We start from the raw sequence: 16,466 nt of genomic DNA on the forward strand, positions 1-16,466 counted from the left end.
TCTCCCTGGATTTTTTTTTTATAGAATTGCAGTGGCAAGTTTTGCCATATTGCTGCGTGTAAAGTCTCTCGTGAAAAGTAATCGGAAACGGAAAGTGGCATTCCGTTCGTGCGAACAGCCCGAATAACTGGAAGAGTAACGATAAGAATCTACCGCCACCCGCTACTTTGCGGAAAGAATGAGTCTCAGCCCGCGTTACGGGCGCAGGAACGATACACGTGCACAAGTTCTTCCTCTTTTTTCGTTCCGTTTTCCTTCTTGCGGAAATCACAATGCCAGATCCTCGCATGCGATTCGCCTTCGGCCGATATTCGTGAATCGCCCGAGGTCAGAACCTCCGGCGCATTTTATACAACCGGCGCACACCTTCTTCCGTTTTAATATTTCACCGCTATGCCGCGATATTATATGCGAGTACATACCTAGGTGGACGGCTAGATACTCGGCTGAGCCATGCGCTCGAATCCACACGCATCGATACGACTGTTTCCCTCTTCTCGACTCGCCATTGTCCATTGTGAAATATATATTGTTCAGGAAATGGTAGCGGCAGGAAGTAGTTGAGGAGGAAAAAAATAAAAGTACAATTCACAAAGTTCGAGTCTTTCTCTTCGTTTAACACAGATCATCGTCGTAATGCGAATTCAATTCGCTCCTATCCCCGTGTTGAAAAATGCATTGTTTTTTCTCCAAGTTATGTCAATTGACGCGAAACGACAAAACCCACTTCACAATGGCATCTTCGTTCATCTAGATCTCATGGCCAGTGGTGAAAGAGAACAGATAGGACGCAACTATGAGCAGCAATGGTTCACGGAGGTCGAAATCGATCGCCAGGTCGGACGTACATAGGTTTTTAAACGTCTGCATCGTTCCTCGGATTTTAGCTCAGGGTGGATATTCTTCTCTTCTATAGATACGCGCTATGTAGGTACATACTGTATACATAATATACGTATTTGCGTGAGTACGAGACGGCCTGCAGCTGTCGTCGTAGTGGTCGTTTTTGCCATCGACCCGGGTACGTAGTACAAGTATATTGTATGCATGTGTTAACGTGGACGAGGAAACGGATGACTGATATCCCGCGACATGTTCGTGTGCCGATCGTGTTACAGATACGCGGTTCTTCAATTTTGTTTTTTCAATTACAATCCGAAAGGGTCGATTTATGTTCCATAGCTGCCGGTTATAAAACGACAATTCTTTTCAAACCAGCAAAACACCAGGAGCCGGCTCGCGTTTCCCAATCGATCGCAATCGAGTCGTCGTCATCTAATACCTCCGGCACAATCTGAACGACGCATTAGGCGTCTGCCTTTTTACGCGCTCGAATTGTTCCACGATTACCGAACCGCAGGGTTTCCCTTTCCTCGCCCTCGACACGTGTGTACGATCCACGGTATACAACGAACTAATTGACAACATCTATCACCCGATTTGTAGTAACGATACTCGCAATACAGGGAATCGCGTACCTATTATGGCCGATTAAATCGATGAACTATCGAAGTTATACAACGAGGGAATGAATCGAGTAGGCATAATAACGATGTAATATAAAATACCGAGAAGAAAAATTGGGGGATAGAGAGAGAGACGACGAGAAAAAATAACTGCCTACGAAAAGAGATGGGGGGGAAAAAGCTCGTGGAAGCACCATGCCAGTAGCTCAGAGATACCTCGTGGATGACAAGAAACGAGCTCTTGGCTCTCGGTCGAACGGGTTGATTGGGCGATTACAGATTATTCATGGTACCTCCTGTGTGCACCTCGCACGCTGACTCTGATGGCGAGCGGTTATTCGTCGACGAAGAGGCGGGTATACAAGGTGCCGGCAACGCGGAGAACCGCGAGGTTCGAGCTGCTGCTGCTGCCGTTGTTGTTGTTGTTGTTGTTGTTGTTGTTGTTGTTGTTGTTGTTGTTGTTGTTGTTGTTGTTGTTGTTGCCGTTCTTCGTCCCACCGGCGTGGAAACTGCCTGCGACCGGGCTTCTTCTTCTGCTTTATAATACCATGAAGGATGAGCGGAGTTACGCGGATTCTCGCCGAAGGCTACTTTCCGATTCGACAGGCCTCCGCAAGGACCGAAGAAGTCTATTGTGTCTCTCCGACAGTCAGGCCCTGTTCAGCCCTCTTGTGTCTAATCGCAAACAATATCTTCCTGTTTTTCCTTTTTTTATCCGTTTTTTTTTTTTTCTCTTCATCCCAAAACAAATTTTCCTTACAATTTCCCGGTGGCGGTGTAACTGTACTTTACCAACTGAAGCTCCGAAAGCTTTTTTCCAACTTTGTATTCATCGGACCCATGCAATGCCCTGTAGTAGGCCAGCTGAGTTTGGAATTCGATCATCGCCGTTCATACGTACGCGGTCGTTGGTTTTAAACATGTTGTACAACTAAAGACGAACCCCCACGTCCACACAACATATTACGCGTCGCAGTGTGTATTAAGAGTAACTTCCGGAGTTCTCGATTAATTGAATTATCCGGTCTCGAACCCTTTTTTTCTTTCCTCGACGACCGACGCGGCTATTAACATCGCGGGTTCAGCCAGCCCTCGTAACCTCCGACTGCAGGCTTTGATCATCGACCCAGCTGTTTTGCATTGCTCTATAATCCACCAATAAAATCCCACACCTCTTGCGATGGGTGATTAGGGACATTTGACCAAATTTCAACATTAGGTCTGCATTTTTCCAAGCAACGTCAATAAGGTTAAAATTAAGGCCGACACACGAATGCACGACTTCATTGTAGCAAGAAACGCTTCTGGGGTCATTTAAAACGGTTTCTTCTCTTTTACGAATTTATCATTCAGGCCGATTCGTCGACTTGAACAGTAACCTTGGGTTTTCAGCACGAATCAAGCATCACCCGGTTCCCCCCAGGAATCGGGTTTAACGAGGGAACCGATAAGTGTGCAATTAATTCCCCCGCACTTTTAGGCCCCGGTTTGTTTCCGACTGACCGAAGAGAGATTAGCCCCGACATCGCACGGTCATTGTAACCCGAACATATAGATGACCGGAGCATCTGTCGTTATTATCGAGACAGATGAGACAGAGACACGCCTTGACCAGCCACCGACTGCAGATAGAGTTACGCCATTCTCCGGGATGCCGAAGGGCGATTTAACAAGGTGGCTATAAATTTCGGAACATGCGTACGCGATACGGAACAGCGCGGTCATCCGACTCTGGATTGTCCGGTTCGCGCGAGAGACGATCAGCTCAGCTGTTTATCCGCGGTGTGTAATGCCGACCACCTGGGGCCGCATTACGCTCGTTACGGCCCCTCGGGGATCGCCGATATTTACGATTCATCCTCTCGGCTCCTGGTCTTGAACCGCCAGATGATCGCGGACCGCTCGAGTGCCGGTCAAAAATAATTATCGGGGCGTAAAGCCGATTTTCAAATACATGTCACGAAAATCAAATTTATTGTAGAATTTTTCGGTCATTTTGAAGTGAAACTTTTTATATCCAACAAAGACTGGGGAATGTCGATGCAATAAAAAATTTGATGTTTGGAACAGCTTCGCTATGCGGAGAAAATCTAATATTCTCATCCAAGCAAACAATGACTTGTTGATTATCTGCCGGAGATAAACATCTGTTTTCATCGGACAGTATTATTTAATGCAAAAAAAAAAGGTTATTTCACCCTGCTCGACAGATTGTTCGAATTGATAGGAATAATCTGCTCTATACTAAGAAATTATTTACACTTGTTGATACGATCACAATCCTGACAAACCGATTTCACTCCGCACATCTGGTTTCGTGTTTACAACGGAATCTTTCTGATTGTGGTATAAAACTTTTTTGCACAAAAGGATTACGTTCAGAACAATTTGAGTAATCTTTCTGGTTGCGTATCGATGCAACGTTTCGTAGGTTGTGTTCAATTTTGTTTAACAAAACTAAACATTGTCCCGAATATAAAATTGTCAAATCGTTACTATTGCACCTATGATTTTTATTTTTATAATTTCGTCATTTCCTTTATAGATTTTCATTAATTCTAATTCCTGAGAAAGTATGTTCGAACTCTTGCTTCCTTACCCTGCCAAGATTGATTTTACCGACTACAGTCGTCGCATTGCTTCTCCCATATTTTCATTCCTATCCGAAAACCTCTTCGAATGAATTGCAAAAAATGACTAGACTCACTTGTGTCTGCGTAAGTCCAAGGCTGGCGGCGAGTTCTGCTCTTTCGGGAAGAGCGAGGTACTGTGTTCTCTGGAACCTCCTGTTAAGCTGTTGTAGTTGAAGGCTGCTATAGATCGTCCTTGGTTTCCTCATTTTCTTCCCCTTTCCGTTCCTCAAGGATCCACCGCCACCACCGCCAAGCTCGTCCACCAGGGAGCCGCTCTTGTCGCCCAACGGGGAGAGGTCTGCGAACAGGCACCACCCTACATCAACCCTCGAAATTTTTCTCGCCCCAGAGTCAGTCTGGCCAAGAGTTAACAGCTAACCGCGAGCGGCCTCAACTTCGCGCCAAAGGCCCTTAATTTCTCGGCTCTTTACCAAGTTCGCGAACTCGGCTATTCTTCCTCCGGTCTCAAGCCGAGTTTGAGTTTCTAAAAAAAGCTGTCCCCGAATTAGAGAGAAAGCTGCGAAGATCGCGAACGGAGAAAATTAACGCAACGAACATACGGAAGTTTCGTTCCAGTGTCTTTACTTTTTCAACAGTTGTTCAACATTGTTACAGGTTATACGACGTGCGAAACGAGATTGAACATACGCGAATGCATACGCGTGTGTGTATATGATACGCGTATACCCAACCCAGGCATAAATTATTCTGCCAATTTAATTAAGTACCGGTTATATGTTAACACTGAATTATAAAGCTGTGGACTACGTTAACGCTGGTTCGTTCATTCGTTCATTCATTCATTCATTCATTCATTCATTCAGGTTGTAAAAATGAACCGTGTGTATCATTTACATGGTAATTGATCGGGGCTAATTACTTGACGTTATTTCCATCAGAGCAACGGTGCGAGGGGAAAATCGCGCGCCGCGTTTGCTACGATCAGTGGGTAAGAATAATAGCTCGTGTGAACAAACGTAATACAGTTTGAAATTGCGCTCGAAATTAGAAGGCAAAAAATACACATACGGGTGTGCGCGCGTGGAACCAGAACTCGATAAGAAATTTTACAACCGCCAACCGGCCCGTACTCTTTTCCTCCTCCTCCTCGTCTATCTGTGTCCCACACACCGCCCTCACCTTCCTCGTATACACACGTCGGGTTATGTACACTCGTACGTTGCAGGCAGCCATGCAATTCTTAGGTTACATAAGCCCCATTATACCCCTCCTCCCTAGGTTAGTGCCACCGTTAGAACCCGACTCGTCCTGTATGTGCGAGCTTTTTCTTCCCACGTGTGCGTGTTATATTATATTATATATTTTATGTGTCACGAGGATTAGTATGTTATTAACAAATTTCTTTGGATATTACGTTGGAAAGAATTTTACGACTCTGAGTTTCTACTCTTAACGATTCACGAAAACATCTTAAATATCCGTCGTAGGCGCGTCAATTAATTTCTTACGCAATAACGAAGGTAGACATTTTCTTGATACATTTGTCAAACATTTTTACGACGATTGGTAATAGATAAGAAAGTTAAGGAGGGAACCTTCTCCGTTGAATTTAGATGCATTTTTGACACTGAATTTATTTTATCAAGTTATACTGCAATTTGTTCAAAAGATTGATTTCAGGTATATCGAACACGAGTTTTCGCGATCAACGTTGTTCGTCAAATTCCGAATTTTTGGCACATGATCTTATCTTACTTCTCTTCAATGCTAACCGTGAGACAATCAGCTGCACTGTTTGTCGTACTTGTTCAATTTATCAATCACGTGATTCGAATTTATTGCCTCTAAGTCACAGCGCGTAACTGGTTCCAAACTTTTCATGTAGTTATATACACTATTATTTATGTACTATACAACTGGTCTCGTATTTACAATAACCGTAAATTTTCCTATCATGAGCTAGTTTTCCCTTGCTGTAAAATGCCGCGGCTGCATAGCTAGTCCTGTTTTTCATTGAGCCACGATTAGAATCAATTGATTCTTATCGAATTATATGAACTTGAATTTCTTGTCTCCGAAACTCGACTCCGTCTGGGAGAAAAGATACGATCGACGACGTAATTTCAAGGTTTCTTTTTTTTTGTAATTTTTTCGTACAAAATATCGTTGACAATTAACTAACCACGAGAAAGAGCGACACGTGACGGTAAAAGGCCAAGTCTGACTTGGCCAAGGCCCTCGCCCCATCAGCCCGGAACCCCCACTGGGCCCAAAGCGCCCCACTGCCTGTCCCATTGTTTCAGAAAATTGGCTTGGCACAATGGAAGTATTTTCAAAGTCAAAAATTCAGCAGCAAGGTGCAATATATTATTGTTTGTGGAATAGATACAGAGGAGAATAGTTTTTGATGCATACAACGAGTAGGGAGGTTGTACAGTTGAAAATCAATACTTTATTCCTACGATATATTGCCTTTTTAACCTACGGCGATTCTGCTATGAATGCAAAAAAGAGAGATTTAAATTACGAACAAGAGCTTCGATATCGGTTTATGATCATTTCAAACCGGTTTAAAACAGTTAAAAAATTTAGCAGACTGGCTTAATTTCACTCCACGATGGAATTCAACGGCTAATTTCTTTAACAAAACTGTTTCACACAAATTTATCGGAACAAATTTTTTCTTTCGTAATAATCGATTCAATATTGTTATTTGTTTGTTGAAATCAATATCAGTACGATCTTGAAAAATTCAACGATACCGACATGATAAAAAAATCAATTAATCCAGTAGTAGAATAAAAAATTATTATCTACATAAAACGACTAGTTACAGATTGAAATCGAATGCGTTATTTGCCATTTTATTTGTACCGTTTTCAACCAGATCGAAATGGAAAAATTTTCATCTGAACTCTTGTTTGTAATTTTTTTTTTTTCAATTCTTTTCACTCCAATAAAATCGCCATGGCTTACGATTGTTTTGATTTGACGAACACTTGAAAAGTATTACTTCTCAACCGTCAAACTTTCTACAATTGAAAATAATCGCTGAGCAAAAATTCAGAGGGGACGGATCATCCCAAAAGAATCTAATTAAATTCAAAAATCGCACGCTCGTTACGATTCGGCAAAAGCTTCAAGTGCGTGTGCAAAATCCCGCGCGAAATAACAACGTCACCATCCACTTTCGTGCTTATAGCTGTATTGTAACGTAAGTCTTGTTACCCGAACGAACGGCGGTACAACGGATCGGACGAATATGGAATTATAGCGGGTGACTTACGGTGTACAAATAGCTTGTACCTACAAAACAAGAGCAACATTATAATCTCGGTAATTGCACGTGCTAATTCCGTGATGAGCGGTAATTAATTAGTCAACTGATTAAATCGTGTTCGCGGTTTGCTCGAACAAGTACCATACTAGGCGTATACCGTCATATAACTGCAGTTTATTACCGCAGGAGCCGTACAAGTATGGGTACTCGGCTTGATTCTATTCCGGTATTTAGAGGCACAATACATTATACCAGTTGTGTCGCAAAACATAATGTTGTATGTGTTGTATTACATTACGATATAGAGTTCGAAATTAGAGTATCTGACCTCATCTCCAATACTCGACGACGACAGCTCCCGGGACAATTTGATCCTTGAAGTGAATTTCGAAGCAGTTCGTTCCGAAGCATCTGACATATTTCGAGGCTTGCGGACCGAGGGTCTGGTTCTCATCGCAGCTGCAGGTTTGTGGCTACAGGAAAAGTTGGACAGGAATCTGTGCGCGAGGCGTGAAATGAAATCGTGCAAAGGGCGATCGATTAACCCGAATCCCGAACCGCAACTCGTCACTGGAGCAAAGAAACGCGGCCGGAATCGATTTTCATTTTGGGTAATTAACTACCGTGACGTAACCGTGAAATAATATTGTGCACGCGCGATTAACTTGACAAATAAACAAACGCATGCATGACACGCGCATGCGTTTGGTGTACGAAAAATTATTAAAAACTGGGTGTGACAGCAACAGCGACACGACACATCGCGCAATATTCACGCCGTAGGTACACGAAAGTCCACAATGCTCTGCTGCACTGCAAAAGCGCAACGGGGGAAATTTTTATTTCACGTTACTATAGGTGTATTTTACACTATGTACAGTCCCGAACCATTTCCACTTTTTAGGATAACGGAAAAAGAAAATATAACTCTGGGTAGGAAATGAAAGTGAATTTTGCGGTTGTAACCAGAAAATCTAGCGTGTGTTGCGCTGCATTCTTTCCTATTAACTATGAGGAATGAAATATTTCTCAATGTCGCCACGGTTTTCGCCACAAAGCACTTCACAAAGCGTTCAGAGGCAAATTTTCACCCGGAGCTTAAGGATCTGCCCTGAATTTCGTCCGAGCGGCGACCGAGGAACAGGTAGACTTGAAAACCCGGGCCCGACTAATCCTTGTAAATACAACCATTTAATACCTAATCCATCATCCTGCAAGTCTCGTCGAAGGGACGGCCGACTGCTGCGAACCAACGGAGGAGAATCAACCACCGAACGATCCAAATTCCATTGTCTCAGTTTTTGCGGGACTAATTCGGAGCAGCTTTTGAATGACCCCTGAGCCAAACTGGACTGGGATCATGTCGGACTTCCAAAAGCGCATTCTGTTAAGCCGAATTCTCGCCATTCAGATTTTCACGTCCTTTGCCTCTTTCAGGGCACGATATCATGTCGGCAATACGAAATACTGCGGCTACGGAACATCGAGGCGATAGCCGATGCGAGTAGTGAACAAAAACTGCACGACTAGAAACAATAAAATCATTCGCTCGCTGATTCGCAGGATTTGTCAAATTGTTGTAGCGATATTTCCGTGCTTAAAGCCGGGCAAACGCTAATTGAACATCAAAATCTGGTGATTTACGACGGTGCATTGAGTGAGTGGAGACGATGTGTACTGATTTTCATCGCGCGATAAGAAATATTTCATTCGTTACAGTACGAATGATGAAAATTTCGCCATTTTGGCGGTGTTGCGTGGGTAGGTACCTACGTTCCGAATCAGCTGACGCGATGACAAGTAAAAGTGATACCTGAATATATCTTCGTTGTAATTATATCTTTTACAAATTACTTTTTACGATAGGGACAAATTAGTATGCGGTAAAGGGCAAACAATGGAAGCGCAGGCAGGCTAGGTAATAGATGAGCATCGTTATGGCTCATATTTTCAGTCTTCATATATTCAATGCTAATTCGAAATGATCTCACGTCGGATAACCGGCGCGATTGTTACGGATGGAAGTATCGAAAGTGTACGATAGCCGGATAACGAATCTCGAAGTTCACACGTGCAGTTGCAACGAGGTAATCATGGCATTGAACGCTTTCCGCGAACTCTTTAGCAAACTCCGGTGTTTTCGAGCGAACGACCAACGCACTCTTCCACAAACTTTTTCCCTCCGCAAGTTCTTCGTGATCCGGGAACATCGCGGCTTGGTTATTCCTTCGGACCGCGCGAATGTGTTTTTGATTTGTCAGTATCGCAATTTGTCAAAATATAGTTACGCAGATACATAGATACTCGCAAGAGAAGTTCGCGACGCCGAGAGCCGCACAGGGGCGCGGAAGAACGCAAAGAGGGATGAAATTACAGGTGAAGCGGGAACGGGACGGGAGAGGGAAGAATAAACTGCGATATGCTTTGAGAATATGCAGATGCGACGGGTCGGCGTATGTAAGACGATCGCATGGCCACCGGGGTTCATGAATATCTGACGGAGTGTAAGGCAAGAGTTACCCGCGTATTCACCGTAGATCTGAGCCTTACACATAGTCGATACGGTATGAAAACTACACGGGCACCCTTTTTCTCATTTTATCCGGCGTAATACGCTCGAACTTCTCTGCGTGCAGTAAATTCTGCCAAGTTTCATGTCGCGTTATACATAAGGCAGGTACCTGTGGAAGATACACACGCCGCGGAACTAAGAAATAGTTAATTAGTCGTAAATAGGTAGGAAAATTTCCCTCCCCCGCCTCCTGCTCCTCGACGGTCGCACAATGCGCCGTCATGTGACTATCCGGAATACGTAAACTATTTTTCAATTCTTCATTATGTCTAGCTTGTACGTATAAAGCACGCCGCCTCGTCTACTTCCTGTTCTCGCAACAGTAGGTCGACGATGAACGGACCAGCGCCGCTGGATCATTAGTGCCTCTTTTACGTCGTCCGCTAAAATTACACTATACCCGCTCGACTCTCGACTCGATTGGTTCGAGATAATTTTCAACAATTTCTCGCCATTTTATTCCCTCCCCGCTGGAACACCGATTTGAGCTCAACGCGCGGATGCGCGTCTTTTAGCCGAGGAAGAAGACGTAAGAGAAAAAATTAAAAATCTCGACCAGCTGCGCCGGCGCATCGCACTGCAAGTACGTTTAACGAGCAGCTAAATACGCCGTAAGTGTAGCAAGTCTTGGGTTGTAAATTCTGCAAATCGCGCACTCCAGACTTCGAACCCTCTCGAGATTACCGCTGCGGATTATATGTTGCTCGAATAATATTTAATGGGTGCATCACGTTGCCGCGAACATTTTTCTTTTCTTCAATTCTCAACTCGCAATTCCTGTCTGGTACCGAAATTTTTTCCCGCGCCTTATTACGCTCCAGGAATATTCCGCGCGACTCGTCCTCGTCACGGTCTTATCTCGGCTCTGTGAAATTTCCCTGCAGTGTAAATCACGGTCGGTGAAACGTATTGTGCGTTTTCAGTTTTTACCTGACCGTTACAGATATCGACGGTATCCGTTTCTTTTTTCGCCTCTTTTTCGCCCGGCTAGCGCAAATTAGCATACCGAAACCCCGCAAAGTTTACGACTCTATCGGTGTCTCCTCGCCACCGTTGGGAATAGTTTGAGGAACCTTGTGTTCCGCACTTGTTATAGATATATACACGACGAATGTCTAATAAATCATTGCTATTTGGCCCCCCTGGTACAGGTCGTAAATTTTATTTACCTATGTATACATACTTTTTCTCTTTTCTTCCTGGTTTCATCTTTACTTTGGGACACAAGTTAGAGCAGAAAAATGTCTCAGTTTTTACGATGAAAGCGGCTCTTTTACTATCGAGAACCTCGAACGCTCTGCTACCGTTTCAAGAGGAATACAAAAGAAGTAGAAGAAGAAGAAGAAGAAGAAGAAACAGAAATACCGGGGTGACACTTGTAACTGTTAAAAATAACGCAGTAGCTGCCGTTTCTCGTCGCGTGTCATCCGCTACTGCGTCTTTCGTTACGTTCACGGCAGTTATTCTTTTTCATATTTCAGTAGATAACGTTTTTTTTTTTTTTTTTTTTTTTCCTTGCTACAAGTCCTTCTTTCTTCTCGTTTTTTATCCTGGTCGTTTACATTGTTCTTTCACTCCTCTTAGATTCGCTAGTTTCCCTGTAACCGCAGCCTTACGACCGATTGTCACGACTTCGCCTCCCCAGGATCACGTACAACTCTCCCACTTGGCCGCGATTCAATTCCGCGTAAAATTTCCCACATCTAATAAAATGTTAAATTTTATTACACGTGAATCTTCCAGATCCGAGTGAGAAGAGGGATAAGTAAAAATTGTTCGAGTTCGTCATCCCCTCCAGCCTTATCTCTGTGGAAAAAAAAGCTATCGTGAATCTAACTCATTCGTTTTCCCCGACACTTCTGTACGGCGGGTAGGCAATTAATTTAACGCGTCTGATTAACGAGGATGAAGATGAAACGATATCAATTCGCGCGTTAGGTACAACATTCGCTGCGAACGGAACAGCGAGTGCGTCAACCCGCAGGTCGATCGATCCCTGGATTCACCGCGATTATTTCCCGTCCGATCCCGCTCGATCGTTAAACCAACGAGATTCTCGTCAACGCCGCAGACACGAAGGAAGAATAAAATACTTACAGTTCGGGTACTCGCCATCCTTGGGTGGGGATGGACACTGGGGCGCGTACGATCCAAGGTGATATCCGTAGGTGTTGTGCTGATGCATGGGGGCGAAGGGGTAGCCGGCCAGGGCCGATCGGGGACTGGGAAAGCCGCTTTCGGCGTGTTGCTGGTTCCCGCCTCCGGGAGCGGATCCCTGGTGTCCGAGGGATCCGACCTGATGGGAAAACTGATGGGAGCCGGGGACGTTGTGTCCCCCGGGATAGCCGCCCCGGAGGCTGGCCGGGTTGTAGAGGTTGTTGTGCTGCAGCTCGATGAACGCCGACTTCCCCGATTGGGAAACCGGCGTGCTCGATGCGCTGTCGCCCCCGTTTCCCGCCGGCCCTGGCGTCACCGAGCCCAGACCCGCGTGGTGGAGATGCTGCTCCATATCCGATCCGCCGCTGCCGCCTCCGCCTCCACCTCCGCCGCCCCCGCCCCCCGACGGGCCCCCGCTCATGCTGTTCGGCGTCGGGGTGCTCGACGGACACGGGTCGCCCGCCCCGAAGGGGCTCCCCAGGTCCGTGAAGTTAAGCGTCGTTGTACTTCCCGGTCGCTCCACCGTTGACACAAGGCCGACGCCGCCGCAGCCGCCTCTTGCCGTCGCCGTCGCCGACGCCCCGATGCCGCTCGGGGCCCGAATCTTGGGGCTGGCCTCAAACAGGGCCTCAACTACGCCTCGATAATCGCTCTGACAGACGAGGGCCGCGCATTTACCGCAGGACGGATATTCTTATTCGGGCGACGCGGTTTTCCTCGCCTCGCTTCGAATGCTCGGTGGTTTACCGCTTCTTCTCTGCCTCTACCGCACTTTTTTTTTATTAAGTCCGAAACGCTGCGGTGTTCGTCCTCGCTCTTCTCATGCCTCGTACAAGGGTGGGAACTTGAAGCTCGACGAGATTATTTTTCTTACCGCTATATCGACGGGTTATTTCCAGAAAAGCTTCGTCACCGGTTTCTTTTCACTCTGGAGCATTGCTGGAGTATTTTTTTTTTTTTTTCTAATGTTATTGTACCGACACTGATTATTAACAATTATACTATTCGTTGTTATTTGAATCTGTATAATGTTTCGATCACTGAGTTTAACGGTCACTGCACGAGATCCTTTTTGGTTTAAGAATTTAGACAACAACAACCAATACGTAAGTTGTGGAAACTATTTTTAATTGTCACTGAATTAGTATTCCTCTCATCCCTGGCGGGGAGGGTTGGTATTAAATTATGGTCAAATCCAAATCCGAAATTCTGGAAGAATCGAACGATCCTTGGAGAAGAAGGCCTGCGGGAGCACTCTAGACAATCGGTTGTCTATTCACCGAACGTCAGCTCGACACTGATGGATCTTTGGTCAGGGCTGAACTCGGACAGCTGACGAAGAACCGAAACATAGTCACTGACGGACACTGTTTTGGCAGAAACGAGGAGAACGAGTAAGACCTAATCGCGGTGGAATCGTAATATCGGCAAAACGTGGCGACGGCCAGCGACCACGGACGATGAAACGGTGTAAAAAATTTTTAACACTCGATTGAAAAAAATCCTCACACAAGTTTTCTCGCAAGTTCGTCGCTCAGTTTTCACGTTAACAAGAGCCGTACCTACATCACAAGTCGGACGAACCCGTTCGCTAAAAGATTAATTTGTTCGCGTACGTGTAATATATTGCATTTATTTATACGACCAATTTGTCCGAATTACACGAATTTCCAGAAGCAAGGGTTAAATTAGGCAGCGGCCCGAGAAACCGGGGGGAATAAGTAAGTGTGTGTCGCCTGGAACAATCGTAATTACGGGTCATTTATAATAATTGTCCTGCAATTTTGATATTAAGGTGCTCGCGCGTACTGTATTCACAAAACGGTTCGGCGAGAGCTGGTGCAGTTGTCGACGGGCAGCAGGGGCCTTCGTAGGTGGTTTAGCGCGGCGTCGCGGTCGCCTCGAACGTCTTTGATCGCGAAAAATTTTACTCCAAATTTGTCGAGAAAACCGTGAGTCGATTCAAGCCTTCTTTCGCGCACACCGCGATCTCCCGTTCGCCCCTTCAGTTTGGCACTCGGCGAGCCGACCGTGGACAGAGACAGAGACACACGCGAGTAGACTTGCAGCAGTGCACACCGTTCGCTGCGACCACGTATAATGATACATAATGAAGCCTCGGCCGCTCCCCGTGCTCCACCGAGCTTCCGAAACTCGCCACCGCGGCGCCACCGCTACGCCCCGCCCACCGAGCCGAGCCGAGCGCTGATTGGACGCGCCGCTGTCTCCCCTCCACAGCCGCGTGACGTCGAGGGATCCGATTGGCCCGCTGGAGGCCATTATGGTCTCCCTGGGCCGGCGCCGCGCGGTTCTGCCCCCCTCGACTTCCCGGACACCCGGAATAGGAGTTCCCGGCAATACCGCTCCTCGGAGTCCCAGCATCCCGGAGATACTACCCTAGGTTACACGGTCTTGACTCACGTCGTCGGGCCTTCTTTCGCCCCATATTGACTACGGTTAAATCCGGAAGCTGCAATGGACACCCGGTTATTCGCCGCCTCCGCTTTCCGCTTCGGGGCAACGGGAGGGGAGGGGAACCCGTTAATTCTTCGTTTCAGTGCAAGACAACTTTTCAAGTGCCGCCGACGGTGCAACGACGACGCCTCTTGGCCGATCGGCAATTAGCATGGCGCTGATACCGATACGTGACGATCCAAGCTGCCGCGGTCCTCCGCAATTTTTTTATAATTTCGGGTTCAACCTCGCCTCCGCAACACCCTGCAACCCTCCCTAACTCCTCGGGCTCGAGCCTCCGAGGGGCCGACGACAATATACCCGATTAGCTATTACCTACTCCTGAACTCCGCGCCCTGCGCGGCACCCCGGTAAACTTGAACTTGGGTCCATTCGGACGCACAACCCGTTCGATTCAAGTTTAAGCCTTGGACTTGACTCCGAAGTCGCGCAGCTTGGGGAATTGTAATATTTGCCACGCTATAAAAAATTGGCGGTGTTAAAATTGACTGAAAGTAACCGGTGTTCTGGCTACTATAGAACAATTTTTGTGGTCGATTCGGAACCTGAACGTCAACCTAGATAGTGTCAGATTGACGACAAGTTGTATCAGAATGACATCGAATAGCGTTAGATTAACACCAAAAAAATATTCAACAGAAATCCACCTGGCATTTTTTGTTTCATTTATCTTACAGTGCAGTGTGCTTATCCAATCGTTTTCTTCGAATCAATTTTGAAAACCCTTTGACTCTGTCAGAAATATATTCTTGCGGGCTTCCGAGAAAATATCATGACTCGTTATTCAACGCCGGTCGAAGTTAAAATCTTTCAACGAGAGTCACTGACTATTACAAGTAATTGTATTCGTCAACTGGAACTGATTGACACGTCACGACTCGGAACCTTGATCCAGCCAGGAAAACACAATTGACGTGATAGATTGTGGATTATCAGATGACATGATGCGGTTGACTTTCTCTTGAACACGTGATACAGAATCGCGGAAGATTATATCGTTGGAAAAAAGATTATTTTGACGTGTTCTACAGCGTTGAAAAACAACATTGTTTCACCCGGCAAGAAGAATGAGGCGATTCGCAAATGTTATAAATTTTGGATCAAGTGTGAGTGAAAGGTAAAAGCTCGTTGTGTAATATAACTCCTATTATTTTATTGAATATCAATATTCTCAGACATATTTTGCACCGTGCAGGTTGAGAAACTTCCATAATTTTCTTGTCTATACTCGACGACGACTACTTCGTGATTATATAAACGTTCAATTCGTCCATCCTCCACACCTGATTTTAAGAATATGAAATTATACAAACGGACAAAGTTCTCTCGATGTGCAAAACAATCCCATGGAACTCCGTGTAATTTTGTTTGACCGCGCAACTCGCATCCGGCAGCTACACACATGCACACGATTTTCCATATTATACCTGTAGATGCTCGTCTGTACAAAGAACATGAATTGCGATAGCTCAATTCGTGCCTATCAATTTATGCGAAACCAATTTATACTCGACGATGTATTTGAACTCAAATCAGACACGGAAATTGGCATATTCCATATCCGGTATGATCATTACTCAAATCCAGCATCAACGCAACTTCTGAACATCGATGTTTAATTACCAATATTGCAGTTCGGCATGAGGTCAAATGTTTCCTTTGCCCAAAAGCTTCGCTTTACTTTACAATAGCGGATTGCAAATTTGCTCGTTCTTTCCACTAAAAAACTGAATCTAAAGTGAATCTGCATCCGATTTCGAAACCATGTCTCAAAGCCCGAAATCGCGGTAGTAGGTAAATCACCGCAGCGTCAGTGCGGAGTATTTAATCACAACCCTGAAAGTCAGTGACTCTTCCCAGCAATCAGAGTAGTCAAAAAGCTCGAAAGTGCAAGACGGTCCGAGCTGAGTCCAGCCTGGCAC

The 16,466-nt window shown here is 45.5% G+C and overlaps 1 protein-coding gene across 2 annotated transcripts in view; it reads right to left on the minus strand.

Annotated features, from left to right (window-relative positions):
* Dll (homeotic protein distal-less) overlaps window positions 1–14,179 on the minus strand; it is a 57,062-nt gene extending 42,883 nt beyond the window's left edge. Inside the window, exons 1-2 of one of the 2 annotated variants that reach the window (XM_046620320.2) lie at window positions 12,010–14,179; window positions 4,174–4,415 (exon numbers count right to left, since the gene is read on the minus strand). In XM_046620320.2, the coding sequence (XP_046476276.1) occupies window positions 4,174–4,415; window positions 12,010–12,490 (723 nt within the window). In that variant the 5' untranslated portion in view covers window positions 12,491–14,179. The remainder of the gene's footprint in view (window positions 1–4,173; window positions 4,416–12,009) is intronic. The other variant, XM_046620321.2, reaches the window with a different exon arrangement.
* Between the last annotated feature and the right edge of the window lie 2,287 nt (window positions 14,180–16,466).

The sequence above is a fragment of the Neodiprion pinetum genome, chromosome 4 (genome assembly GCF_021155775.2).
Source record: "Neodiprion pinetum isolate iyNeoPine1 chromosome 4, iyNeoPine1.2, whole genome shotgun sequence".
Classification (NCBI taxonomy): Eukaryota; Metazoa; Arthropoda; class Insecta; order Hymenoptera; family Diprionidae; genus Neodiprion; species Neodiprion pinetum.